This window comes from Anguilla rostrata, chromosome 3 (assembly GCF_018555375.3).
Source record: "Anguilla rostrata isolate EN2019 chromosome 3, ASM1855537v3, whole genome shotgun sequence".
NCBI classification, from domain to species: Eukaryota; Metazoa; Chordata; class Actinopteri; order Anguilliformes; family Anguillidae; genus Anguilla; species Anguilla rostrata.
The window spans coordinates 22,409,269-22,437,049 of record NC_057935.1 but is presented as its reverse complement, the minus strand read 5'-3'; the positions used below and the strand labels follow the sequence as shown (position 1 = coordinate 22,437,049).

Below are 27,781 nucleotides of genomic sequence, written 5' to 3'. Positions count from 1 at the left end.
CGTAGTTTGAAAAGTTGAACCTGCGAGTTGAAGAGTTGAACATGATCACATGAGTGTGTGTGGGACCAGTCCAAATGCAGCTGGTGGGGGGTGGGGGGTTGGGGGGTGGGTGGTTCTGGAAGAAATGTGACTTTTGAAACTCATTTCCTTTGCATTCTGCATAGTTTAGACTGTACACCTGTAATAGAATAATACAAAAGCAAGTGCCGTCAATGATGAGGACTATGAGTATCAATGGAGGGTCATTCCCATTGGGCACTTCGTTTATCCATGCTGGCCTCTTCAGAAAACCCCTGATCTATGTGAATATATACATATATACCTATGTGTATACTGTGTATATATACATAACTATGTGTGTGGGTGCGTATGAATAACACAGAATACAGCACAAGCAGATTCAGTAAAACGCAGTCTCTGAGATCGTGAGATGGAGGTGGTGATGATTTTAGGTCAGGGAACCATAAGCTCATATTCCAGCTGCATGAGCATGCAGAGCTACTGTTTCCCTGCTCCCATAAGGCCACTCTGTCAAGCGTGAGCCCTCCTGCCACATCACACACACACACACATACATGCGCACACACACACACACACAACACACACACACACACACATGCATGCACGATCGCAAGCTGCTGACAGCTGGGGGTGACATGAGGAAGTGAGTTGTCTGGGTGATCTGTCTGTCCCTGATACTGGATAATGCCGCCCACATGCGTTCACTCAGGCAGTGTGTGTCCCGGTACTGCAGAGTGCACTGCTGCCATCGCACACAAACATACACACACACACACACACACAAGGAGCCTGCTTGCTGCCTCTTTCTCTCTATCGCTCTCTCCCTCCCTCCCTCCCTCTTGCTCCCTTTCCCTCTCTGTCTTTCTCTGTCCATAGTGTACTGTACCTTTGCACTGTGTCCAGGTTATGGTAGAAAGTAATGCAGGTGCAACGGCTTAAATATATTCACATCTCTACTGGTGGCAGGCGATTTTACTCTGAGGATTTTCAGAAAACAATATTCAGTGTAAAGAGGCTATGGTCTCTGTAACAGCACACACATTTCTGTCTGCTTTATTCTATCCTCCAGCTTCTTGATAGAAAGATAAAGAATTACAAAATGCACTTAATGTTGTATTATTTGGCTTTTAATATCTAAATTATGTTCATGCTGACAGTTTAAAACCTTTTCCTAAGCATTGGAAGATCATTTCCGAGTGATTTGAATGAAACACGCATGAGTAATGTAAAACATTGGTTGTCAGAGCTGTGCAGTCGGCTAGTTATGAGTGCTGTAAAACCGGGATTTTGAACGCACTTATGTTGTTCGGCCGCGTACGTGGGAAATGTCAGAGGCTGTGTCATTGAGGACGATTTCGGCAAATTGATTCTGCTGAGCTCTGTTCTTGCGCTGACGTTGAATAAGCACCCAGATAACATTTAGAGTTATTCTCCTGAATTTATTTCTCTTTCTCCCGGACTTGGAACCACGGCATGGCCATTTTTCTCCCGGAACCACTCACTGAGGCAGTTTGCTCTCTCATGATTCACAATCATATATATATTTTTTTTTAAATAGTGCAGTCTCTGTCATCTTAGATTATGAACCAAAAACGCGAGGAGGGCAGGGCGATGCTCGGTTCAGCAGCTGATCGATGATCTAGTCCAGCTCGCGCTGCCCCGCCCTCTCTGACTGATGAAATGGCGTACAGCTCTGCTAGAGTGCCCTACTGCTGCTTTATCTCAGCACAATGTCCAATATAAAAGTTTGATCTGGGAGATTGTTAGATGGCCTCGTTCACACAGGAAGAAGGAAAATCACAATACTTACTTTGATACTATTTAACTCTAGATTACCGAGTTGGATAACGCCATGATTTAGAACCAATTCAGGCATTATAAAGACTTACAAACAGTGTTACTGTTTCAGGTAAAACTCTGTAATCATTTCCAGTGCATCTAAAAAAATTATAGGATGCTGGCATTTTGAGTCAGTGACAATCTAAGGATGAACATAACTCATGTTGAGTTGTGTTAACCTGGTCTTCTTGATCGTGTGGTCCTGCTCATCTGGACATCTTTACCGCTTGAATCTGTGGAATTTCATCATTGACCAGGTCACGAACTGCTGAATCGCCTTCATCTTCTCCACCGTTTGAATCTGCCTGAAGCGCAAGGCAATCGAAGCCTCATTGCACTTCTTAAGACTTGCAGTCCTTTGATTCCTGTAACCTTTAAAGGGTTTGAAAGCTGATTTCATCACACATGTAGGCATTTGAGCACTTGCTCAATGGTACAATGCCATTGTCCTACATGAGAATCGAACATGCAGGCTCTGCGTTTACAAGCTTTGTTCGCTAACCATTACACTACACCGTTACACACTCCCAGCTTCATGACCATTCTCCTTTTCTGCTCCCTCTGCAGGTCAGCCAGCCATGATCGTGGTGGAGTTCATGGAAAACGGCTCCCTGGACTCTTTTCTGAGGGTGAGAATTTATGCCTTCACAGTACGATCCAAGAATGGAAAACCTAGAGAGAGGATATGTTAAATGGAGACACTTTTTTCCCCCAGGGTCTCTTTAAAATGTTTATTGATTCGCAAACCGATGAGTCTTCCACTGCTGGTTCGTGCTACCTGAATAAACGTTGGTTCCCAGACACGTCCTTGGGAGCAGATACGCAGTCGCGCGCGCGTTTAAAAATAGCCCATCCCGCTGCTTTTGCTGAAACAGCCGCAGTCTGCGAACTCCGGCCTGCTTAATCGCGGCTCTGTCGTGGGCAGATGAGAGCTGTGATTGATGGTGGGACAGTGCACGGGAAGGCCTCTTTTGTAATGCCGTGGTATTCCTTGAACATTATCTCATTTAAAGTTAAGACAGATGAAAACTCCAGAGCGGTCTTATCTCAACACTCGCAATAGACCTGGCCATTTTTTTTTTACCGTATAACATCTGATATGTCTTTGTATTGTTCCCTAAAAAAATATATTACCCTTAAATCACCGATAACGTTGCTGTTGTGTTTTCAATGACTAAACTCCCTAAGGAAGAGCATGTCCCCTGGTGTTGTAAACAGATCAATTGTACGACATTAGCAGTGGAATTCTTAATATGGCTAACTTTGCTAAAAGCAGGTCAAAGTGACTCAGAAGAAGACTGTTGTAAAAGGGAACCCAAACAGGACAAATGTGAATGTTCCATACTCCACTACAATGCTAATACCAGCCATTGTCTTAAAAACACACGGTAATATCATCACTGTTTATTGATGAGCGATTGAATGTTTTCTTTCCTGGTGTTTAATTGTTAATGGTTTTGGGAATCTGCTTCCCATACATTCATGTTAGATGTAGACGCACCAGTTAAAAATAGCTTGTCTTACACTTTCCATAAAAGACCAAACATCCTGAATTTTAATGGTTATAAAATGGCAGTTTCCTCTGCGTCATCCCGTATGGATTTGGCATCTGAGATTGTGAAAGGCACTGAAATCAATCAATCACTCAGTAAATCAGTAGATACACATTACGGCAGTGTTTAAGAGGTTGACGTGTAGTTTTCCCACTTATTTCCTTCAGAATAACTGCAAAGTAAAGTCATTTCAGAATGATTTCTTTAGCCCCGTCTTCATGTGTGTAAAACTGAATGCGCTGAATCTTTTTATACATTCAGTGAAGATTTGACAGAGGATGTTGAGTGATGACAGAGTGACAGGCTGCTGATTGCTCAGTCTCCCGCTGTGCTGTCACGCGGCTGTCAATAGCAAGCTGTCAGGGTTTACCGTCCGTCCTGAGTGAACGGCTTCAAAGTCAGACCACCGGGCCAGCGCTCTCTCTCTCTCTCTCTCTCTCCCCCCCTCTCCCCCTCTCTCTCTCTCTCTCTTTTCTCTATCTATTCTCTCTTTTCTGCCTGTGGTTCGTTTGTTAATTGTTTTTCTCTTTATGTTGCTTGTATATTATTTTAATTTTGAAGTACAGTAATTTTTGTGGTTGAACAATGTCCCAATAAAAGGGGTTTTAAATCTCAAATCTCTCTCTCCCTCTCTCTCTCTCCCCCCCTCTGTTTCTCAATTCAATTCAATAATGCTTTATTGGCATGACTGTATACAACAATATTACCAAAGCAATTCAAAATTAAACAATTAACAATAACAAATAAAACACGATTAATACCATAAATTAACAAACAAATAAATAACCAAAGCCAAACCTACAGACAATCTACAAGATAAATGACAAACACTAATAAGGACAATAATAAAAATAAAGACTACTAACAATACAGATAACGGAGATGGTGCCTCACTGGTAGTCCCTCATTTTGTGACAGGAGGCCACATATCTTGCAGCCAATGCCACACATTCTTTTTTCTCCCCGAGTATGTAGGGGAGTTTTTCGAGTTCTGTTAATTCTGGGAAAGCCAAGAAATCTTCTTCTTCTGTCATGTCCTCTTTTTTGTCATTCTGTGATCCCCTGTCGCAGTGGCACAGCCTCTCTCTGGCCCAGGTCTCTCTCACTCTCTCTGTCTGTCTCACTCTTTCTCTCTGTCTCTCTGTCTCTCTCTCTGTCGTCTCACTCTCTCTCTCTGTCTCTCTCTCTCTCTGTCTGTCTCACTCTTTCTCTCTGTCTCTCTCTCTCTCTGTCATCTCACTCTGTCTCTCTCTCTGTTGTCTCACTCTCTCTCTCTTCTCTCTTGCTTTTCTCTCTCTCTCATTCTTCTTCTTCACTTCTTCATTCATTCTACTTTCTCTCTTGCTATTCTTCCTCTCACTCTCTTGCTACATACTCATCTATAATCGCATCCCTAAATCTTCTCCCGTTCTCTCTCTGTCTTGCTCTCTTCTGTCTCCTCTCTCCTTCTCTTCTTTGCTCTCTACTCCCTTTGTAATCAATCCTTTTGAATTTTGAATCTCCCTCTTCTCCCCACAGAAGCACGACGGCCACTTCACGGTGATCCAGCTGGTGGGCATGCTGCGTGGCATCGCCTCGGGCATGAAGTACCTCTCGGACATGGGCTACGTCCACCGGGACCTGGCCGCCCGCAACATCCTGGTCAACAGCAACCTGGTGTGCAAGGTGTCCGATTTCGGCCTGTCCCGAGTGCTGGAGGACGACCCCGAGGCCGCCTACACCACCACGGTCAGTGCAAGCCCCCCCCTCGAGGGGCTGAACTCCCAGAAGGTCACACTCGTATATCTTATAAACCGCTGCTCCTGCTGGCGCTACACGAGTTGTGTACATTATGCGTTAGCACGCGACTTTATTTCGACTGGCTGTCCCCTCGCTGCTGGTCACCTCTCCCAGTCACAATACCTCTCTGTTCTATCCGCCCGCCCCTCCCCCCATTGGTGGAATTAACTTCCCACATGATCAGCGCAGCAGAATCATTGGCCACCTCTTTGTCCTTACCCACCCCCTTAGCAGTCCTATCTTTTGTATTAGTTCAGGTTGTAGTGTGTTTGGAGTTTTATGTCTTTCTACTTAGAGCTTGTTATGGATGTATTATGAATGTATTCAGGATTTGTATTTTTGTTTCTGGTTAGCATAGCATAGGTGGTTCTTTGCCAGGTCTGGCTCTAATACAAATAATTATATGTAACACTGGGTGATACACTTATGCTCACTTTCATTGTAAGCCACAATGGACCTGTTAAATGAATAATGGAATACAATTTCAAAGTCCTCATTGGCAGCCACTAAACAGATGCACCGCTGATTGGTTCAAATGTAAATCGGCATGTTCCTTTTGTAAGCAAAACGGTCTGCAAAAGACCAATACCAAATTCTCCTGTGAGCAGTATGACAGTTTTGTTGCTTTCTGGATAAAAGGTCATTGAGACTGAATAATATAATAATTTCCTGTATTTAATATTGTATTTTTCTTTTGGAAAAGAAATAATGATTTTGAGTCGTTAAGCGTTCAGTGATGTATTTATTCACTTTAGCCATGTATTCATTTCAAGAAGTGGATTGGCTTTTCTGATGCTTTTAATACCACTTACATTGCATTAATTTAGTAGACGCTCTTATCCAGAATTACTAAATATGAAATAATATTTAAGACCTTCCAGTTGAGTTATGTAAGCAACAGTGCTTGACTTGGCTAATAACATTCCCGGCCCAGTGAGTGCAAGCGCAACAATAAAACATTAAATGCAAGCAAAATAGCCTCCACCGAGAACCATTATACACGGTGTGAGTAATTCACAATAATAACACAGTAGCCTACATAATAATACACCGTTCATTTGGTTTTACGTAGGTCCTCCCTTGATGGACTCCTGCCTGCAGAAACAGCCTTTGCCCAGACGAGGCTAGCGCGACATGCGGTACTTCAGGGCTACTTAAATAGCACCACTGACAGCTAATTGAACAGCGCAGCTGCAAAGGCGCTCTTCTACTCAGCTGCTCAGTCAGCTGATTAATAAACACCACTGCCACGGCAACCAAAACTTTGCTGCCATGGGAACACGCCCAGCTAATTGGCAAAACAGTAGAAGGCCAAACTGCACTAATCACATCAGAAACACAGAATAATACAACTGCCCACTCAACAATCATCCAATAAACTAAGTAATGCAGGCATGAAACAACTACAATAGTTACTTCAACAAAACTACCAACTCAACACTATGCTAGCTACTAAGCTTAATATAGATAGTATGATATTTAGCTTAGAATGATAGATAGCTTAATATAGATAGTAGCTCACTCCATATGTGATGAAATATAGCAGTAGGTCAAAGAGGGGCGTTGTCACGAAATTTGACATTAGCGCGCTCACCCCACCCCCCCACCCCTCCACCCCTCCCTCCCTGAATGAATTTGTCTTTGGCACTGACCTCATTCTCCCACCATGCAAGTGAAAAACTGGCAGAAGTCAACCTCTAAGGGATTCGGCTGTAACTGGCAGTTAATGCAGAACGGAGCCGCACGTCCTGGTTCCTCACAATGTTTCTAACGTCCTTGCTTGTCTCTGTGCGGTATTCTATCACTTGGCTCTGTGCTGAATCGGTTTGCTCTGGGATTGAGAACAGCTGTCCTTACAGTCTTGTGTGGAAGGAGAGATAGAGCCCCGCAAACACAGCCGACACTGTGTGACCCCTACTTCACCGCTGCTGCTGTGGGAGCTATTGCATTCTGGGGGTGTAAGCCTTTTTCTGCATGACAAAGATACAGTATCAGCACACAGATGATGCTGGCTGGATTGGTCACAGCAAAAATAAATAGACATTGAGGATTTGTGTGGAATTATGTTTTTTTTCCCCCTTGTGTGGAAAGCGCGGAGGCAGACAGACACATTGATCTAGCCCCTGCAAAAGTGACGTGAAGGTTTCACAGCTAGGATGAAAGCACAGGCAATGGCCATCCTTTTCATTTATTACGTTACAGTATATAGCAGACTCTGTTAACCAGAGCGACTCACACAGACTATATATTATTTTCACAGACAATCCATTAATACAGCTAAGTACTTCAATAAAGACCTTTGGGTTTAGTACCTTGCCCAAGTGTACAGTGGCACAAGTTTTATGTTACAAGGCCAGTTCCATAACCATTATGCTATCCTGCCACCCAGATGTTAACCTACATGGAAATGTACTTCAATGAAAACACTTATGTGCTGATGCCATTTTAATTCAGTCTTCTTTCTGGACTTGTCATATATAGGAATTCATGGTCTAATTTGGTTAGTGGATGTCTCACTGAACAATTCTCGACCGCCCCAGATATAAAGCTGTGTTGGATGATAATATTGAATATGTGACATCGACGTTGAAAGGCGTCATTTAGATTTATGAATTGATTAACACTAAAAGCTCCAAGATGATTAAATTGTTCACTTGTCTCTCAGTATCAGAATAATTGTGTGATCAAAGTGCAGATAAGGCTAATTGGAACTTTAATAATATGCCACTCTTAATTAATTACATAATTATGAACTTCGAGAAGCCTGGAACTTTCTGCTACTGAGTACTTAGGTTAAGTTCAATGTGCTCTTAATTTCAACGTGCTCTGAACAACACTGTCCTCTAGTGGTGCAATGTGAAAGTGGTGCTTTTTTTGTCCAGAGTGTACCCAGCTTTCCTTAGTAATTTACAATATTAAATGTTTCAAATTAATTACACAGCAGTTTTTCATAAAAATGATTAGCTATAAATATTAAAATTATTATTATTACTCCTATGTAATGCAGTGTAATTATTATGTTGCTACACTTCAGTTTATGTTTTTATACTGAACCAGCCCATATTGCTACATCAGAGCTACAGGAGATTAAATTGCAATACTGTGGCAGAAACCTGTGTTTCACTTTGATATTTGTTTTGAGAAGTTGTGATTGTGACTGCCAGGGACATTCTGAAAAGCCAGTCTAGTTCTTCATGTGTAATCTGTTAAAGATAATGGACATCTTGCAGTCAGGAAGCATTCACCCAGACTGACTGACTCACTATGCAAGCTTATGACCAGGCTGCAAATCCAGTTCTGAACCAGTTACCACCTATTTACTGTGTTCAGTCCGTGTTGTACTTTGAAAATCAAACTTAAAGGGTTCACAAAAAAGTTGTGCACTCGGTACTCAATAGTATTCACTCATGCTCAAGCTAGCCGACTGCACAAACTGTAATGCCAACAAGCAACCAGCAAACAACACATGTTCTATTAAAAAATATGTATAGGTTAAAAATGAGAGAGAAAAGGTGCACAGAATTAGATATTTGCGTAACCTATGACAGCTGTATATATTACATGTTCATTTGCATCTTTAGGTGTGATCCTTTCCTAATTAAATTAGTAAATTATATAGGGTAATACTTGCACAATGAATTTAAATAAGATATTATTTGTATTTAAAATTAAGTATTCAACTGATGCTAATTGAAAGTATTTGACATTTATAGAACTGGTTTTGGAGATTTTGCTTTGTAATGTAATATGTGGCAACAGTAACATTTTCAATTCTAAAACATTAATCTCTTTCATGGATATAGTGCTTTCTTACTTAGCCTGGTTTAAATATTGCAGTTACATGTGAATAATCTAGTTTATTATTTCATGAAGAAGGTTACAGCACTGAAAAAAAAAATTGAAGGACAAACTAACCTTCAAATGGCCAGAATAAATGATGTGTTGTACATGGTGATCATACCTTTTTGTATTGCATATCTTAATGTTATAAAACAATAGTTATATTCTAGTTCTATTTTATTAACAGTGGGTCAAAATAGCAGGGAGTCTCTGTGTGCTGGGTAGTGCACTGAAGGGAATTGTGTCCGATTCTGTGTACAGGGTGGAAAGATCCCAATCCGATGGACATCTCCAGAGGCCATCGCCTACAGGAAGTTCTCCTCAGCCAGTGACACGTGGAGCTATGGCATTGTCATGTGGGAGGTGATGTCATACGGAGAGCGGCCCTATTGGGAGATGTCAAACCAGGATGTGAGTTGTGGTTTTAAAAAAGTGGACATAAACCATGCACACCACACACCACACACACACATGCACACACACACGCATGCACGCACATCCACACAATATATATATATTCATTGTGCGTTATATTCATTGTTATAATATGTCGTAATTAAGGCTATCAGATGATTTTTTTTAATTAACGAGTAAATTACCAGGTTTGCTGTGATTCATTACATTTTTTTTTAATTTGAGTTTTTGAAATAATATTTTAACGGTAAAGAAAATACAGAAACAAGCATAATTCAAATAAAATAATACTAGCTTCTTAGATAATATCAAGAACAATGCCACATTTAAGGTCTGCAAATCATCTATGGACAATTGTAGACAAAACGGTGCTCTGGACTATGAGATTACTGTCAAAGACAAACTTTGATTAATCAAAGCCCAGGAGACAGCCTGTAAAATTGTTTTGGCCCTGGATTAAAGGATCATTAATCATGTTTCACACAAAAAAATCTGACTGGATGATATTACTACTCACTTCTGTTGGATGAAGTTGTTGTTGCTTAACGTTCTTACAGTAACTAATGTTAGCCCAGGCATGCCAGAAGTAGACCATGCCTGCAGCATGACATCTCTCTTGGTGTGGTCTGAAAAATTATTATAAGCATTAATACAAACGAGACCATATGAAAAAAATACTGTATATACCTTATCACATTAATATTTCATGTGTTCTATTCACAAATACAAATAGGAATATGCAAATGCAAGTTAGTGTATCATATAATATCACTAGCATTTTTAGAGATCAAATGTTGCTTTACTAGTTCTCCGAACCCTTCCCTTTTTAGATAATGTTATCTAGCTTGTCTAGCTTAGCATATGCATCTCTTTCCTACAGCTGGTGGAGTTGCTATGTGACAACAACTGGCCTTGCTGCATGAGTTGATGGCAACTCTTGCTTAGAATTTTGCCCTTTGACCCGGACGTTGTTTCCTGCAGGTGATCCTGTCCATAGAGGAAGGCTACCGTCTCCCAGCCCCCATGGGCTGCCCTGTGGCTCTGCACGAGCTGATGCTGCACTGCTGGCAGAAGGAGAGGAGTCTGCGGCCCAGGTTCACCGACATAGTCAGCTTCCTGGACAAGCTCATCTGCGAGCCCAGCAGCCTTCTGACCCTGGTGGAGGACATGGAGAGGTGCCAACCTCCATACTTACAGCATAGTGAACACAAACATGGCAACTACGGAAAAGAGAGACTGCAGTACTGGCAACGAACAGGCTTCCACATTAGGTGTGGCCTGGCCATTGATTATGCAAATGATTTCCCAACATGCATAGCGTTGTGTATAAGTGCTGAGCAGACCTGGTTGTCTGTAATTCTGGCAACAATGGTTGCAAGAAGGGAGTTTGTTGGCTATGAAAGAGGGTTGATTGTTGGGGCACATTTTGGCAGGAGCTTCAGTGACCAGGTCAGCTCCCCTTGCTGACGTTTCAATGATATCTATGGTGATGCTACCATGGAACTCAGAGGGAAAAACATCAGTAGAGGGAAACAGTGGAGGGCCGACACCCTATTGGGTGGCATCACAGTGTTTAAAACTTTTCTTCATTAACTGTAGGTAATTTTATCAACTGGACCACACTAGGAGTACTATCAAATATAGCAAAATAGACACTTTATTTCTTGAGTCGGCTCCATAAATGTTAAAGGGACAAACAAAAAACAGGGAATACATTTTGTTAAAAGAATGTTTGACTTTTGAAGTATGTTAATAGTTTTGTTAATGTAAACAGTGCCATTTACTTTGGAATATTAGCCTGGAATATTAAGATTGAAAGTTATGATGCTTAACTTTCTCAGTGTATACATGCAAGTATGTTAAAAGTTTTGTTAATGTAAACAGTGCAATTTTCCTTGGCATATTAGTCTGGAATATTAAGATTGAAAGTGATGATGCTTTAACTTTCACAATGTATCATGCAGATTACGGCAAACAAAAGTTCTTTTTTAAGATGTTTTCCTTTTCTTCTGTTGATCTGCTCCATGCACCAATGAAGTTTGCCAGAGTCTCCAGATGTTTCTGACTACCCCCTGTTCATCTCCATTGGTGATTGGCTGGACTCTATTAAAATGAGCCAATACAAGAACAACTTCTTGGCTGCGGGCTTCACCACTCTGGACTCCATCACCAGGATGAGTATTGAGTGAGTGGGAATAATTTTAATCATATTTGCTAATTATAATGGTCACTTGAATGTAATATAATATGGCATAGAAAAGTAGTACAAGATCATCTTCTCAAAGATATTCCCTTGATGGGGCATCATTACATGCAAATGGACTGCATTCTGGAAAATTGGAGTAGTAAACTAGGAATAACCTAAGTTTGTGTGTGTGTATGTGTGTCTCCACATGTGTCTGTACATATGTGTGCACACTTGCATGTGTGTATAATATGTATGTGCTTGCATGTTTGTGTTATTTGTGCATGTTTGGCCTCGTGCATGTGAATTTGTGCATGTTTTGGGTACATTTATTTGTGCGTCCACGAATGCGTGTATATATCTTTGTGCATTTCTGTGCATGTGTGTATGCATGTTTGTGCGTTTATACACATTTTGTGTTGGTGCCCATGTGTGTGCATGCGTGCGTTTGTGTGCATGCTTCCATACGTGCGTGCTTCCATACGCTACCTCTTTTCGCAGGGATGTCAGGCGCATTGGGGTGACTCTGATTGGACACCAGAGGCGGATAGTCAGCAGCATACAGACGCTCCGGCTGCAGTTAGTCCACGTCCAGGAGAAAGGCTTCCACGTATGAGGCCTCGGACCCACAGCCCTCGTACCTCAGCACTCTACCCAGAGGTAGACTATCTACTGCACGCACGAGGTCTGACTACTTCCTCAAACCGCAAAATGGCGTCCACGGACTGCCAGCGAACGAACTCAACAATAAAGACTGCTTTTTTTTACGAGCCACCGTTTCAGTTAAAAGAGGGGAGTCTGGGTTTCTACAGATGGATAGTTTCTAAAAAGTCAACTGTAAACATCGCTGCAATGAGAGTATTTTCAAGAACAGCTAACTTGCAGGCTTAAACAAATGTACGATACATTTGAGAACATAATCTTTCTTTCTGTTTTGTGACCATGTAGCTGCTATCAAATGTGCAATCAGAGGATTTTGCTTGTTAAATTTATCATTTTTCAAATTGAACATGTTAAAAAGGGGGGATGTCCTTATTTTATCAAACGTATTCCCAGAATACCTGGTATTGCAATACTTGAAAAACTAAAGAGCCAATCATGAAGTCAGTTTCTGAATGTGAACTTTTAAGTGTATTATCCATATAGCAATTATCTTAAAGTGATATTTATATATGTGAAGTCCTGTATGTGAACGCCCTGGTACAATTTGCATACAATTTTATTGTTATGTTGAATACAACTTCCTAATTTAGCAATATATGCAGGTATTTCCAAAAATATATATATACATATTAAAATACATATTTGCAAGCGCAGACCCAAGTAAATGCTAATTGTGCACCCACCTCAACCCGTTGATTTAAAGGCATTTTTTGTATACTTAGAAAGGCAAATGTAAAGACAGAGTTGTGGTGCATATTCAGATAACTGTCTATCTGTGACTGTAAGAAAGCCGATTCAGTGTCCACTCACACAGAATCTGGTAGTTTAGGGACTGTTTAACCACAAGTTTACAAACTCAGACCAGCAAATGACTTCTGCCCTGTTTGAGTTTCTAAGAGAGTGAACAGTCGGAAGTCATAAAGCTGGGGAGGTGTGGTGCTATTAGGAAATCATAGGACGATAGTTGTTTTGACATAGCTGAAAAATTATCTAGTTTTCTTGTGGGTAAAACAGAATTCAAGGGCGATGAATTACGGATTATGCAGGGTAGGCGCCAGCTATGAGATAGAGAGTGAGAGAGACATAGAGGGCAAAAGAGAGAGAGAGAAGTACTGACATACATGCATACACACGCACTCACACACACTCACACACCCATGCGAACGCACACACAAGCACCAAAAAGCACCTTGATACATACCTCGGATTAAAAAACAAGCACATATTTTCAGAAGAGTAAGAACGCTTGACAGACGACCCATAGCTGGTGTTCACTGGGAGACTAATTGGCCTTCTCACACAAGATCGCTGAACACCCAGAAAGAGGAGTGATGCTGTGTAGCATGTTACTGCTGAGCAATGGGAGGTTTCTTTGTACAAAGTACAAGTACTTATAATTCATGTGTTTTATTTTTGTATGGTTTCCAAAGAGGCATCGTCAGGTCATGGAGACTATTTATGCCTGTTTATGAGTATATTTGTTCAACAATAAAAGTTGAGTTCAGTGCTGTCAGAGCCTGCGTATTATTTTGTGGTAAACTCCACTCCTGCCCTATATTACAGTATACCATATCCCTGCCGACATCCTATTCATATGCAGCAATGACTCCTTTTACCTTTTATAATCGCATTTAACATGTTCTGAAAAGAGGCAATCAAGTACACTCTTCAAAAGGCAGTTTGAGGGTATAGCGCTGTAAATGGCAAATTGATTTGAGTGTGGAGGTAAATAGAGCATAAAAAGGAGTATTCAACCCTGAATAAATGCTCGGAGTTCAAGCTTTGTTTAGCCAAATTAGTTGGAATAGGCAGTGCAGCAACTGCCAGTCAGACAGTGATGGGGATAACCTATCCCTCATTATAACTGGACCATGTCTGCTAGCCAGTAACAGCAGTTTTTCCGAGCAATTTTACACTAAGTAGTTTTCCACATTCACAGTGTGATTGCCAAGTAGTTTTCCACATTCACAGTGTGATTGCCACATGTATCATGTCCAGTAATAACAAGTTGCCAGCTAGACAATAGCCACCTGTCCTATTGTAGCAATTCTTAACTTTTGTTTCACAGAAAGCAAATTGATTATAATGCTTAAATCCCTATCTGTCAGCGCTGATTAGCATGCAGCCCTTATCGCGGTGGGAGGGGTTTGGTGCCACCTTAGCGCCGTTAGCTCCTTTTGTGGCGGATTTCAGCACAAAGCCCCATTCATCCGGACCTGCGCGAAGGCTGACGAGGCGATGTGCTGATGCTGCCCGCTCCGACGCCCGGCCGTCGCCCCTCCGTCAAACGCAGCGAGCGCTAGCCCTGTTCGCGCGGCTACCGCTCCTCTTCTCAGCTTTTTTCCTTCCCCGAATGTGAGCGCGGGCGGGTCCGCTACGGGTGCACGCGCTGAGAGCTCGCACGGATTCCCTTTCCCGCCGACGGACAGGGACAGGGCCAGGGAGTGACACGCACAGGTGAGGAGGGGTTCGGGCAGGGCGTGAGGCAGCAGAGTTTTGATCAGTTACATTGTAATTGCAGAAAAATGGAATTCAAATTATGAGTCTGGTTACAATTTCGCATTCTGAAGCAAAGTGGAATTGACCCCCCGACTCTGTAATGTAGGATTGCTCTTTTATTTTAGGAATGTTTCAGAATTTAAGTATGTCTTAAATTCCCTTTATTCTGTGTAACACAACTGAAACAGAACTGCATTTAAACTGACAGTTGGACAGCTGAAAACATCTGCAGCTTTGGAGTAATCTGCAACAGCTGTAAGATATACTTAGCCAATGGATGAGTAGATTTATTTATTTTTATATACGGAATGATGCATTATAAAAGTGTGTAACATTATATCAGACAAATGTATATTATGCAAGCACTAATCATAGCAGCGCACAAACAGTGCATGGATCTATTAGGTGTGTCTATACTACTGTCTGTATCCGTCTTCATTTGTAGCATAAGTCACACACCAAACACTACAATAGGGGTCCTATGTTGTTTTTTCATGTTCTGGACAGTGTGTGGCTGTAGAAAGGATACATTAGTAAGCTTCCGAAGGCATAAATTACAAATCACATGGCAGCCCTACAGAAGTCGCCATTGTGCAGATGGTTTCTGAAACCTCCGTGATCGGCTTGTGGATAAATTGTGGATCATCGACACTAAGCGCTTTGTTGCCCATGGATATAACGGACGAGCAGCTATGCAACAAAGTTGTTTTGTGAATGGCAGCAATCCAAAAATCGGTGACAAAGGTATAACAATGACAGGGCCTTTCGGAAAGAGCCCTGTCATTGTTTTGTGTGTGTGTGAGAGTGTGTGTGTGTGTGTATGTGTGTGTATCGCTGCCAATTCTGCCCCCATTACCACATATTTAAGCGGAATTACCATTGTATGTTAGTGACAAGTTCATGTTTAAGTTTTTGTTGGATCTGTTTTAATGTTAAAATCAGTCATTTATACATATTTGGCCAAAGTATTTCTTCCTGGTGATAACTAAATGTAAACACAATATATATATATATATATATATATATATATATATATATATATATATATATATATATATATATATAAATTCATACAGGCACTGTTCTGCTTGGTGGATTGATGTCAGGAGACAGAGCTTTGATATTCTCCGTTTTGATCTCACTGTAAGTTATAGTCTGTATTTCTGACTATGGTGTGAACAGGGTCAGTGGCTTTATGAAACAAGAACAGACTGAATTCGTGCCCACTGATGTCACTGTCTCGGGTTCTGACCTTGCATGGGTTGGGAATTAATACAGTTATCACAAATTATTGCCTCTATCACAAAGATACAGAAACAAAATTGGTAAAAGCTCAGCTCTTCAGTGCAATCATTTCAATGACAAATTTCAAACTTGAATGTACTCTGCATTTAATTTTCACTTGTCTCCACAGGAGGAAGTGGGAACAGGTTACTGTAGTTTATCTGAACTGACCAACAGTCAGACGTTGCAACAGAGAACCATTCGAGCCAGCAATGAGAAGACATCAACAGGCGCCACAGAGATGGGTCTGTAACTACGGGCAAAAATCGCATTATCTTATTGGCACCTGGTAGACAGTCTCATCCAGAGCCACTCATAAACAGAAAACAACAGGAATATAAAACGGCAATATAGGCACAGCAGGCCTGTTCATAACTGAGCAAGCTAACAAATAGCGTTGTCAATTTAAGTAAATAATTTGAGTGAATGGAATATATGTATACGGTCTATGAAGTAAACAGAGTTTATGAAAATAGACTGAGACAATAAAGAAGACTGCCTTCTTTCCTGGTGACTGTCGCGTCAGAAATGGGAACTATGTTAATCCAGCTGCTGGGCTTCTTCCTTGGCCTTCTGGGATTGCTGGGGGCCATGGTTGCCACGGTGATGCCGCACTGGCGCCGCACCATGTCGGTGGGCTCCAGCGCCCTCACCGACACGGCCTACATGAAGGGCCTGTGGATGGAGTGCGTGTGGCACAGCACGGGCGTCTACCTGTGCGAGCTCCACCGCTCGCTCCTGGACCTGCCCCGGGACCTGCAGGCCGCCCGGGCCCTCATGGTGCTCTCCTGCCTCGCCTCCGTGCTGGCGGCGGCCGTCTCCTCCGCGGGCATGGAGTGCACCAGCTGCGCCCGCGGGTCGCCCGCCAAAACCGCGCTGGCGGCGGGCGGGGGGGCGTGCTACGCCGTCGCCGGCCTCCTCTGCCTGGTGACCGCGTCCTGGACCACCAACGACATCGTGCGGGAGTTCTCCAGCCACCAGCTGCCCGGCGGCGTGAGGTACGAGATCGGCCAGGCCGTCTATGTGGGCTTCGTCTCGGCCGCCTTCAGCATCGCGGGCGGGGCCGTCCTCTGCCTGTCCTGCGGGAAGTCCCCCAAGCACTCCCTCTGCCGTCAGAAGACCCACGATGCACTGCAGCTGCTCCCCATTAAGTACCAGCCCCCGGTGGCTGAAACGGGGACCGACCTTCCCCCTGGATTGTCCGACTCTATTAGCGGATACAAACTAAACGACTACGTGTGAGCAGGGCTGGACAGCCTCTGTTGTCAGAGAGATGTAATTGCTTGAATCTTCAGTCGCAGTTTTTTTGAAAGCTGTTCTACGAGTGAGTTTTACCTGCATTATCAGATGCCTGCTTTTAGCACCTTTCTCATCTTTATGTCATTAGTGCAGTCCTCTTAGACTTGGACATTGACAGCAATGCAGTAATCCTCTTATTTCTCACTAGGAGATATTTAGCACTAATATATTTGTCTTCCATTGTCATTCACAGGGAAAGCATTTAATACTGAAGCTATCAAACAATATTTTTGTTGCCTGGATTGCAGGTTCATGTACCATATAAAAGGTGGGAATGCTGGTGGAAGAAATGGCTGTATATTGTTATTTGCTTCATTATTGCAGCCGTGTTTGAAGTATCTTTGACCGTGTTTGCCTTATCAATCTTCTTAAAATAACCGTTCACTCTACAAATTAGGCGAGAGGTATCATTCTTCTATCAATCTATCTTAATTATCAAAATTTGAATTAATAGTGGGGTAAACTATAAACTGGTAAATATGCCCATGCCTTTTAAATGTTGATTTAATTAATATAGAAATTGAAAGTATGTACAGTATATTCATAAGTATGCACATCAAATAAATGTATTTCTGACACCAACCGTATAGCCAGTTGTCTAACAAATAAAAACAATCTGATTATGTGTTTTCGTATCCACACTTCTGTCCAGGGTATAACAAAAAGAGATGAATGTGCTCCCTGCTGAACTCATTTTAACCTTGACTTGTGGGTAGTCCAGTAAGTTTGATCATTTCCCCCTCTGGACTTAGTAGAGCATCTCACTGTTGCTCTTGGGTCCCTTCCAGTGCAGAATCAGTGCAAATGAATTGTACAAATCGTGATGAAGGGGCAAATTTCTTTGCTTCATTTTATTTATATGGACATTAATCACAATTTATGGTTTTTAGTTTATTGTAGAAAAATGGGTCTAAAAATATTACACAGGGGGGTGTGTTACCTGATATACCAGTCTTTATCAGCCTATATTGTCTGATATATTAGCTTTTTTATGATCTCTTCTTGTGCATGTGTTCTAATGTTCTGAAATTGTCAACATGATTTCTTTTTAATGCAATGAAAATAAATTTAGAATGTGCTTACTTGTCCATTCAGAAATCCACATGTCCAGTGTTATGATGTCATTTTGACTCAATGCTGACAGTGTATATCTAGAAAATATTTAGCATAATTTTTAATGCCAACTTATACAAGTGTAACTGTAAAAATAAATCCATAAACGTATTTATGAAATAAATGTTAAAGCCATTAAATTATATCCCAATAAATGACTGTGTAAATTTCTTCCCTACTTTGAATTCAGGTGAAGGCCAAAAATTTTCTATTCTTAAGTATTTGTAAGAGCTGTAATTTACGACCCAAGAATATGGATATTCACTCTGCCTTAAGTGTTTTTCAATTAAGGGAAATGGGTGACAGAAATGCAAACAGAATTCTGCCTAATTTACAAAATTAGTGGGATTCATGCAGGTATATTCTCACCTAATGGAAATTACACTACAATGCTACGTGAATCCGTCTGTCACTTTGGCCATTCAACCACACGGGGGCACTATTGCTGTATGTGCTAAGGCCAGAGTTAGTAATATAATAATAATAATAATAATAATAATAATAATAATAATAACAATAATAATAATAAATGAATTAAATTAAGGCTCATGGATACCAGTAGCGGTAGTCAAGAGATCCATGATATGGCATTGTCAAAAAAGAAAATGTTACCATTATACCTGTAAAATACACTGTTATTATACAGGTACTACAGCATAATTAAAACTATACAATTAGTATTCATAGTAGTACCATACCCATACACCACATCAGTATCATACCTGTGCACAAATACAGTTTCACCTGCACACTGCAATACTGTTATATCTGTATAGCTACATTTCAAAACATGACAGTTTAATTTCTGTTCAGGGGACCATGGACGTAATGAGGGGAAAAGAGCAGCTGTTAATGCAGCAAACCAGAATAAAATGTGACATCATCCCTGAAAAGCTCTCTCTGTCTCTGAAAGTGAATGATGCACAAGAAACAGTATCTAATCAACATGTAGAAAACCCCTATTTGACACAATTCACACAGTTTAATTTGTCAACTTCAATCTTTAAAGGTCCCACCCCCAGAGTTAGAAGCTGGCCAATGACGTCTCAGCTAGAATGGTGGCGGCTAGAATTTGCGGATCAGCAGTGTGCGGACTCCTCTCCATCACCAGTCGCACCAGCTCTGGCGGGAAAATTTGGCACAGATCCATGAACACCTTATGCCGCGCATCTTGGTGCTGGCTGAGGTCGGGGGCGGAGCCAAGGCCTGGGGCAGGGCTGTGGACAGGGCAGCAGGTGGAGTAGGCGGGGTGTTCCCAAGGCAGAGCCAATGTCCACTGACAGCCCTCAAGCCTGTCCTGGCATGCGAGGTGGTCTTGGCTTGTGTGTGGGGGTTGTGGATGGTGCCCCGCCCAGTCTCCCGCAGACTCCGCCCTGTGGACGGGGCTTCCTCCGTGATACAGCCAGGACTCCAAGGCACCCTCATCGCGGGGGAAGACAGTGGACCTCTCTGCCATGGCCCAGGTGATAGGACAGTTATCACCGGGGCAACTGGAGCTACTCCCCACACCAGATAGCTGGAGATTCGGGGGCAGAGCCGTGCTAGGCAGGTCCTCAGGGCAAAGGCTATCGACAAACATCAGACTCTGAGAACTATAGAGGAAAGAGTGGGAGGACATGCGATAGTGGATTTGCTGGGGTGACTGGGGGAAGTGGTAGTACTGTGGGCTGTAGTTTTCAGGTGATTGGGGCCAGTGGTTTTGGGGTGATTGAGGGCAGTAGTTTTGGGGTGATTGGGAGCAGTGGTTTTGGGGTGACTGGTGGCAGTAGTTTGAGGGTGATTGGGAGCAGTGGTTTTGGGGTGATTGGGGGCAGTGGCAGTACGGTGGGCTGTAGTTTTCAGTTGATTGAGGGCAGTGGTTTTGGGGTGACTGGGGGCAGTGGTTTTTGGGTGACTGGGAGCAGCAGTTTGGGGGTGACTGAGGGCAGGGGAGGTGAGGGTGGTGGTGGTGGTGGAACTTGAGGTCCTCAGGCCGTGAGCTGGAGGGCAGGCTGCGGCTCTTCACTAGCACGGCTTTGTGAGACCTTTCGCCACACAGCTCCTCCGCCATTGAGCACTGAATCTGGGGCCCCCTTTCCACGTGTTGGAACTTACACTTGTGACCATAGGTGCACTTTTTACCTGTGGAGGGGGATGATGAAAAAGTGCTATTCATCACAATTCAACAGCAGATTCTGCAGTCCTGAACAGAAACTTAAACTTAAAGGGTCAATTATAACATACCCATAATATAATGTAATATAATATAAGACGAGGCTGCCCAGTCTTATCCAAGAATGGCTGGTGTGGGTCCAGGTTTTTGTTTTAGCCCAGCACTAACAGTAGACACCTCATTCCACTTATCAAGGTCTTGATTAGTGGGCCTTTTCTGATAATATTGGGCACCAATATTACACTAAGCTTATACACTTAAATATTAATAATATATTTGAATTAAACAAATTCATTTTGTAGCGGTGAGGAGATTGATAAGTGGAATGGGAGGAAGGGCAGAACTGGGAGAAGAGTGGGGAGGCAGAAGGGCGGGGCAAGCGGAAGGGTGGGACATGCGGAAGGGGTGTGGCCAGTGATAAAATAGGACTTACCATAAGGACAGGGCTGCTTGCTATGTTCTGGAATAATGGGTCTCTTCCTCAGGAAATTGTCCAGACTGGGGCCGTGCCGCCCCAGAGGATCTTCCGGCAGCATGAATCTGCACGTCCATAAAAGGCAGACAGGCAAGGGTTAACACTCCCGCACACTCGAGAGATTCCATTCTGCTGAACGCTTACCCATAAACACATCTCCTGAACACACTTTATGCTGCTGAACCCACAATTGCAAACAAAACCTCCTAAACTTTCTCTCCTGCTATATCCCACCTGCAAACACGACATCGACTAATACACTATTCTTCTGCACTCATTCTCTCCTGCTCTACCTTCTTCTGCAAACACAATATCCCCAAAACATTATCTCCTGCTGTAGCTGCTCCAGTAACACAAGCAGTTTTGTGTAATTCCCTGGCTCTGCAGTTCCCACAGTCTCAACCCAGCTCTGAGCTTCGTAGCTGTATTATGTCTGACTGCACCACATGACTGCACACATGCATAGCCTGGTCATGCACTAACACGGCATTGAGTGATGTCATCACCTCAGGCCTGCTCCTGTTTCTACGCTGTGCCATCTGTGTGGTTAAGAATCTAGTTATTAACAGGCAGGTATGCTAATGGCAAAGGCAACCTCCTGCTGATGGTGAGGAAAATGTGGTCCAGTATGTTTTTTATGTTTGAAGTCATATTAAGGCTAGCTTGATTGATTTTCGTTGTAATAGCTGAGCATATTGTAAGAGTACATCTTTGCTTAAATATACATGTAATCCAAACAGTGAGTCTAAATGGGCTGAATAGCCTGTTCTCATCAGTGTGCACTTTTATCCTCTTAAGTAAGAATCAAGCCCGCAGCCCCACCATAGCAAGGCTCAGGTTTCCAAACCGCTGGGCTGTTTGGTAGCCTTACTTGTCATTGACAAAGGAGTACATCAGCAGCCGCTCGTGGATGAGCTTCTTCCACTCTGGCCTTTCATTGACCACGCCCCTGTAGTCGTCGTTGGAGACGACGACGCCGTCGGACTCGTGGGCCAGCTTGACAACGAAGCGGCTGTGGTGGCAAACCGACCTACGGCCCCGGCGCCAGGACGGGGTGAACGCCACGATCTTCTCCTGCTCCAGCCTCCGCAGGATGTCCTGTCCTGAGAGGGAAGACGCTGGTCAGCACTGCATTGTGGGATTTTGGGATCCTTGCTAGAACCACATTAGCAAAGGTTTCATCCCAGGCTGTCACATCTGGAGTAATCACAAGGCCCATTGCCTTATTGGAACAGAGACAGGGCAGTGTAGTTCATCATTCTGAACTACACTGCTTACACAGAAATTTAAGAAGAGGCGTAAACCTGGCACAGAAGTCTGCCACTAACAGGGTTCTGCGGTCTAACCAGATGGTTACCTCCTGCGGTCCCTCTGTCCTCTTCTCTTGTACTCTACTTTTGTCATATCACAGTTGATGAATATTCATGATGAGGATTTCCAAATGGCAAATTTTCCATCGCCACCACTATTGTCCTTCAACATAGCCATTCATGAATACATTTTATTTACACACAGTAGACCTTTTTACATGGTTAATAGATGGATGCAAATGATACAGAAGACCCTAAATAGATTACGATCACATAAAATCAATACTTAATCGACCTTTAGGAGGGAATTCTATTAGGGGTTGTACTACAGAAGGCCCCATCATAAAAAGTGTGATGCTGGGAGCACAGGATGGACGGTTGGTTGGCTGTGAATGACCTCATCTGCCTGGATGGCTGGTAGGGGTGCAGGAGGTCAGAAATGTAGGTGCAGGACCTACCAAAATTAGTAATGATTTATAGGATAGGTGGGGTAGTTGTGAGTTGAAACGACGGGAGTTATATGTTTTAGTTTAGAAATGATACCTTTGATGGGGGCATCAGGGCGGGAAAGGTGTTTGCGCCAAGCGGGCACAAATGCAGTGATGTCTTTGTGCCCGCGCTCCAGGAACCAATCCACTGCCAGCAGGATCCCCCGACAGGAGAAAACCTCTTTGTTCCCGTGGCTTTAATGAGTAATGGGAAGGAGAGAGGCAGCCTGAGAAAGGGTTTACACTGCAGTCACTGTATGAGAGGACTCAGAGGAGTCACAGCATGAGAGTGGATTAACATAGGAGTCACTGTCTTAGAAGACCAATAAAGGGGTCACAGCCTACGAGAGGATTTACATAAGAGTCAATTTTTCCGAGGACTGACAACAGAGCCACAGTGTGAGAGAGGACAGGAGTCACAGTGTGAGAGAGGACAGGAGTCACAGAGTGAGAGAGGACAGGAGTCACAAAGTGAGAGAGGACAGGAGTCACAGAGTGAGAGAGGACAGGAGTCACAAAGTGAGAGAGGACAGGAGTCACAGCGTGAGAAAGGACAATTTAGTTAATTTCTCATAAGCATTAAATGAACACTGTGTTTAGCCAGCCAGAAAGAAAAGCATTGTTTTTACAAATGCGAAGATCAAAGATTTAGTTTCTTCCCCTGCGGCGCAGTTTCATATATCAGCCATGTCATTGTGACTGATACATTAAGCTGAACTGAAATATTAAGCTGAACACCTCCCCTCAGGCTCCTTTCAAAAACAACTAAGCTGAAGCCCCACCTCCTCACCGAGGGTCCGCTCCCTCAGGTACTCACCTCAGGGCCAAGTTGCTGCCATCCAGGATGATGGGCCGAAGGTTGTCGTCCACGGGCTCAAGCAGGGGAATTGTATCGGGCTTGTGTGAGGCCCGCAACAGGGAGGTCTTTGGGGGACAGGGCGATGCGGAGTCCGAGCAGGACAAGATGTGGTTCTGTCCGATCATGGTGCCCTCTCCTGCCCTACCCCACTGTCCACCACACCCCTGTCCACAGGGGGTAGGCCAGGCGGTTCTTAGGTCAGCCTGCTCATCAGCATACACCGTAAAGGAAATCCAAATCTTGGTTCAGGTCCAGGATGCACCCTACTCCATCAACCAGGTGGTCCCCTACATAATGGCCCAACACCACCAAAAGCACATAACAAAGCGTCTGAAAGAACTTGCAAGATGTAGAAGAACGAGCAAACATCCCCTGTAATATGTTCAGAAAAATAAAATACTATAGAAGATGATTCAGTAGTCTTATTGTTATGGTATCATTATGAAGGGAAAAGTGCACTAAGAACTGAAAAAAGGGAGTGTGAATAATTGTGATCTTTTCAGAAAGATAATATGCTACTTGTTAAACAAAAAACATTTATTTGAACAGTTGTATAAAAACTGAGTTTCTTTTTTGACTATACAACATTTGCATTATCACAAAAAAGACCATCTGTTCAATTCTGCTTATAGTAAATGTAAACAACGTAGCTCATAACCTGTATTGTCTTTTTATATGTATTTCTTCACTAACCAGAACCAAGAGAATGGATAATGTTGAAGGGAACTGCATGTGTTAGTAGGTAACGTTATCTTCTCAAAAAAAAAACCCTCAAAACACTCACCTTAAACTGCAGGTGCAACAGGTTTATACAGCAAAAAAAAAAACTGGCCTTTCCAAAAAGAAAGCAATCTTTAAAAATTAAAGTCAATGAATGTCAAGTCATTTGAATGTCAAGTCTTCACCAGCGACAGTATTTGCATTTTAGAAATGAGAAAAAACTTATTTTATGATGTTTAGCATTGCGCAATGATGACAGATTAAGGGTAATCACCGTGATAAACGACTGCTGTCAATTATGCCCTTGAAGGCAGTAACATAGCATTTTATCCTCGGTAACCCAGGCCAAAAACAAACAGGAAGAAAGACATTTAGAACTAATTTTATTACATTTTAGAGTGCTTGAGGACATTCTGAACACATCTAGATTTCTTTCACTCACTGAATATGTACTTTCTCTAGTGCATTGCAGGTAATTACCCATATTGCCCTTTGGCAATATAGGCCTTCTCAACAAGGTCTAGTGCAGACCTCATCAAGTCCAGTGTAGATCTTAGAAAAAATGTTCAGTATAGACCTCATCAACAAGGCCCAGTGTAGACTTTATTTACAAGGCACAGAGTAGACCTTATCAACATGCCCTGTGTTTATCTTATCAACAAGGTTCAGCGTTGACCTCATTAACAAGGTCCAGTGTAGACCTCATCAAAAAGGAGTACTAAAGTAGTAAAACCTTTGCAAGAAGGTCCAGTGTTGACCAAGATCAAGATGCAATTATTTTCCTTTACACCAAACAACTGGATTTACTGAACCACTGCCATCCAGGTGCCTTATGCTTAAAGGATCCACCTCCATAGAAGAAAGTAAACTTCCACACAAACCTGAATGAAAATGTCATGTAATTTCCCTTTACCACTGAATGCATAGGTACCATTTAATACAACATGATTCATGCATGGACTAATGCTCAAGCATGAAAATTGCTCCTACATCAAGGCATGACACAAACTGCCACAAAGATCAAACCAGTCTTACCTGTGGGCACAGGGCAGCCCATCTCGTTAAAACACTGAGTTTCGGAGTAGACTTGCATTGCAGTACTCTGGCCTTTTCACAATCAACATGCATGAAACATATTACCTCAACAGGATAGGACTGCACATGAGGTTACCTTTAGGTAGGTCTTGCTTGTTTTAAAATTTAAAATGAACTTGGTGTTCCTTTAAACAATGACCATCTACAACATGGAATTATTTATTCTTACGTTTTCTTCTCCTTTATTATTAGGGATCCAAGCACTGCAGTTGCTGGAACTCTATTGGGATCGGTCTGATTTGTATTTATTTATTTAGTTTTTCTGCACTAAAAGTGTTTGCACTGCAAGAACCGTACATCACAGAGCAACAAAATTTGGCAGGTTGGTTCCCATTACCATCTGCTACTGGGATAAGAAAAATTACCCAGATCGGCTAGATGGTGACCTTATAGGAAGAAAGTGACATTTTTTACCTTTTCATAGCTTTAACATTTGAACCATTCAGTCAATCATCAAAATTATTTTTTTCCTCAGATTCCCTGACAAATAACAAATTTGTCACAAGCACCATTGAAGTCTGCCATATTGGATTTCTTTCCATTTTTAATTTTTTGAAAAACTTTTTTTTTTTAAAGACCGTTTGACGTATTAAACATGGAACTTGTACCAATTTGTACAGTAGACAGTCCTCTAAAAAGTTATTTAAAAAGTTGATACTCCAAAAAACATGGCCGCAGTAAGCCAGTAAAAATTGATGTGAGTGTGGCTCATCACGAAAATGCTAATAACTCCCAAACGGTTTGATGTAATTTATGAAATTTGGAGCTATATTGGCACTCATGCCCCTAGCCCAGTCCTAAACCATTGGCCCAGTTGAGTCACATGGTGGTGCTATAGAGCACAATATATATTTTTAAATTGATAAATTCATTAAAAATTACTCTTGGCGTTTAGACATTTAAAACGTGCTGTAGTGATCAATTTCCTCATCTGGAATATATATCTGTACTTTTTTTTGTTTCCGTCATCTTGAATGGTATTGGCCATATTCCTCTGTCCCCAGTTTTGGCCAAACCATGTGAATGGTACAGGGTACTTCCCTTTGGTCACTGCGTGATTTTGACACTGATTGGTGTAAGTGTCGAAATATTGGCCCTGTTAGCTTGGACCCCATGTATTGCTGCTTGCAGCTATATTTACTATTATTATCATTATCATTATTATTCAATACATCCAATTTGTCAAGAATGTTTTTGTCTGCTGTATACCACACAATAAAACTCATGATACAAACTGTTACCGAGGGAGACAACATGAATCCAGTCCACAAATCTGCTTCAAGTAAAACCTGAAATATCTGAAATATAACTTTATTTTCAATAAAAATAACCCTTACTCTCTTAATACTTATAGAACATGTAGACTGTGGATTGGAAAATTAAGGAACCGTCAGCTTCAATGGTAGAATAAATACAATCAGATCCATGCAGGGAAACAACTCCTCTGTCTCTGCGATAAACCAATCAACCAGTATACAGTAGAAACCTACGATTACAACTCAACTATAATTAAACTGAAATGTATACATTCATAAAAGCAGAAATAATTTACCTCTGTTGCCTGGATGCTGGAGTGACGCAGGTCTACACAGCTGTAAGCTCGTCACATTCAGTTCTGAAACCTCTGCGTCCTCTAGCCTCACCTCCGCTCATGAAAGTACCTCTTCCCTGGGTCATGTCTTATTTGTACTCTGCTCCTAGTGGTGGACTGAGTTCTCAATGAGTCACTGCCCAATCTTCTACTACAGAATGAAAACTCCTTGTTCTTGGATGAACAAACTAAGATTTTTCCCTATCTGAACATAAGTATTTACCACTAGTTGAATTTTCATTTATCCTTTGTTTTACCAGAATACCCTGGGCAGCTTACATTTTAACACTAAACCAAATTCATAATTTTACTTATAGAACAATATCTTCATTCTGTGTCTTATTGCTCTATGGTAGTAAACATTCTGTTGTAGGTCAGTGCGATGACACACATCAGTTGCAACTCAATTAATTTTGTTTTTGCTCTGGAAAGCTCATCTCTGAGACAACTTCTGCTACAGCTCTGGTTCTTACATTTTGAAATATATTTATTGATTTTTTTATATTGAGACCCAAATTAGGAATACCTTCTAAATGATAAATTTAGTACCTTTAAAAAAAATAGTCAAATACACATACTAGCATAGCCTAGTGGACTACAGA

The 27,781-nt window shown here is 42.2% G+C and overlaps 3 protein-coding genes across 4 annotated transcripts in view; 2 read left to right on the top strand and 1 right to left on the bottom strand.

Annotated features, from left to right (window-relative positions):
* The window catches only part of LOC135250494 (ephrin type-A receptor 6-like), a 177,948-nt gene extending 164,141 nt beyond the window's left edge, over positions 1–13,807 (top strand). For both annotated transcript variants that reach the window (XM_064326820.1, XM_064326819.1), the window contains 6 exons: positions 2,428–2,489; positions 4,932–5,141; positions 9,294–9,443; positions 10,428–10,621; positions 11,485–11,631; positions 12,133–13,807. In XM_064326820.1, the coding sequence (XP_064182890.1) occupies positions 2,428–2,489; positions 4,932–5,141; positions 9,294–9,443; positions 10,428–10,621; positions 11,485–11,631; positions 12,133–12,247 (878 nt within the window). In that variant the 3' untranslated portion in view covers positions 12,248–13,807. The remainder of the gene's footprint in view (positions 1–2,427; positions 2,490–4,931; positions 5,142–9,293; positions 9,444–10,427; positions 10,622–11,484; positions 11,632–12,132) is intronic.
* A 2,697-nt stretch (positions 13,808–16,504) lies between these two features.
* On the top strand, positions 16,505–18,001 carry LOC135250495 (claudin-14-like). Its single transcript, XM_064326821.1, has one exon. The coding sequence runs from the start codon at positions 16,606–16,608 to the stop codon at positions 17,317–17,319; it is 714 nt and encodes a 237-aa protein (XP_064182891.1). The 5' UTR covers positions 16,505–16,605; the 3' UTR covers positions 17,320–18,001.
* A 229-nt stretch (positions 18,002–18,230) lies between these two features.
* LOC135249722 (probable ribonuclease ZC3H12C) lies at positions 18,231–23,898 on the bottom strand. Its single transcript, XM_064325240.1, has 5 exons — positions 23,732–23,898; positions 22,970–23,109; positions 21,988–22,219; positions 21,075–21,181; positions 18,231–20,610 (listed from the first exon to the last, which is right to left on the bottom strand). Exons 1-5 carry the CDS (start codon positions 23,896–23,898, stop codon positions 19,514–19,516), a joined length of 1,743 nt encoding a protein of 580 aa, XP_064181310.1. The 3' UTR covers positions 18,231–19,513.
* Positions 23,899–27,781: the final 3,883 nt, after the last annotated feature.

What these genes read in the sequence shown, in the direction of transcription:
- LOC135250495 (XM_064326821.1), top strand. Translation starts at nt 16,606, where the DNA reads ATGGGAACTATGTTAATCCAGCTGCTGGGCTTCTTCCTTGGCCTTCTG.
- LOC135249722 (XM_064325240.1), bottom strand. Translation starts at nt 23,898, where the DNA reads ATGATCGGACAGAACCACATCTTGTCCTGCTCGGACTCCGCATCGCCC. An exon ending in CCCTGATGCCCCCATCAAAG is followed by an intron (nt 22,220 to 22,969) that starts GTATCATTTCTA and finishes CTTCCCTCTCAG; the next exon opens with GACAGGACATCCTGCGGAGG. An exon ending in CAAGCAGCCCTGTCCTTATG is followed by an intron (nt 20,611 to 21,074) that starts GTAAGTCCTATT and finishes CCCCCTCCACAG; the next exon opens with GTAAAAAGTGCACCTATGGT.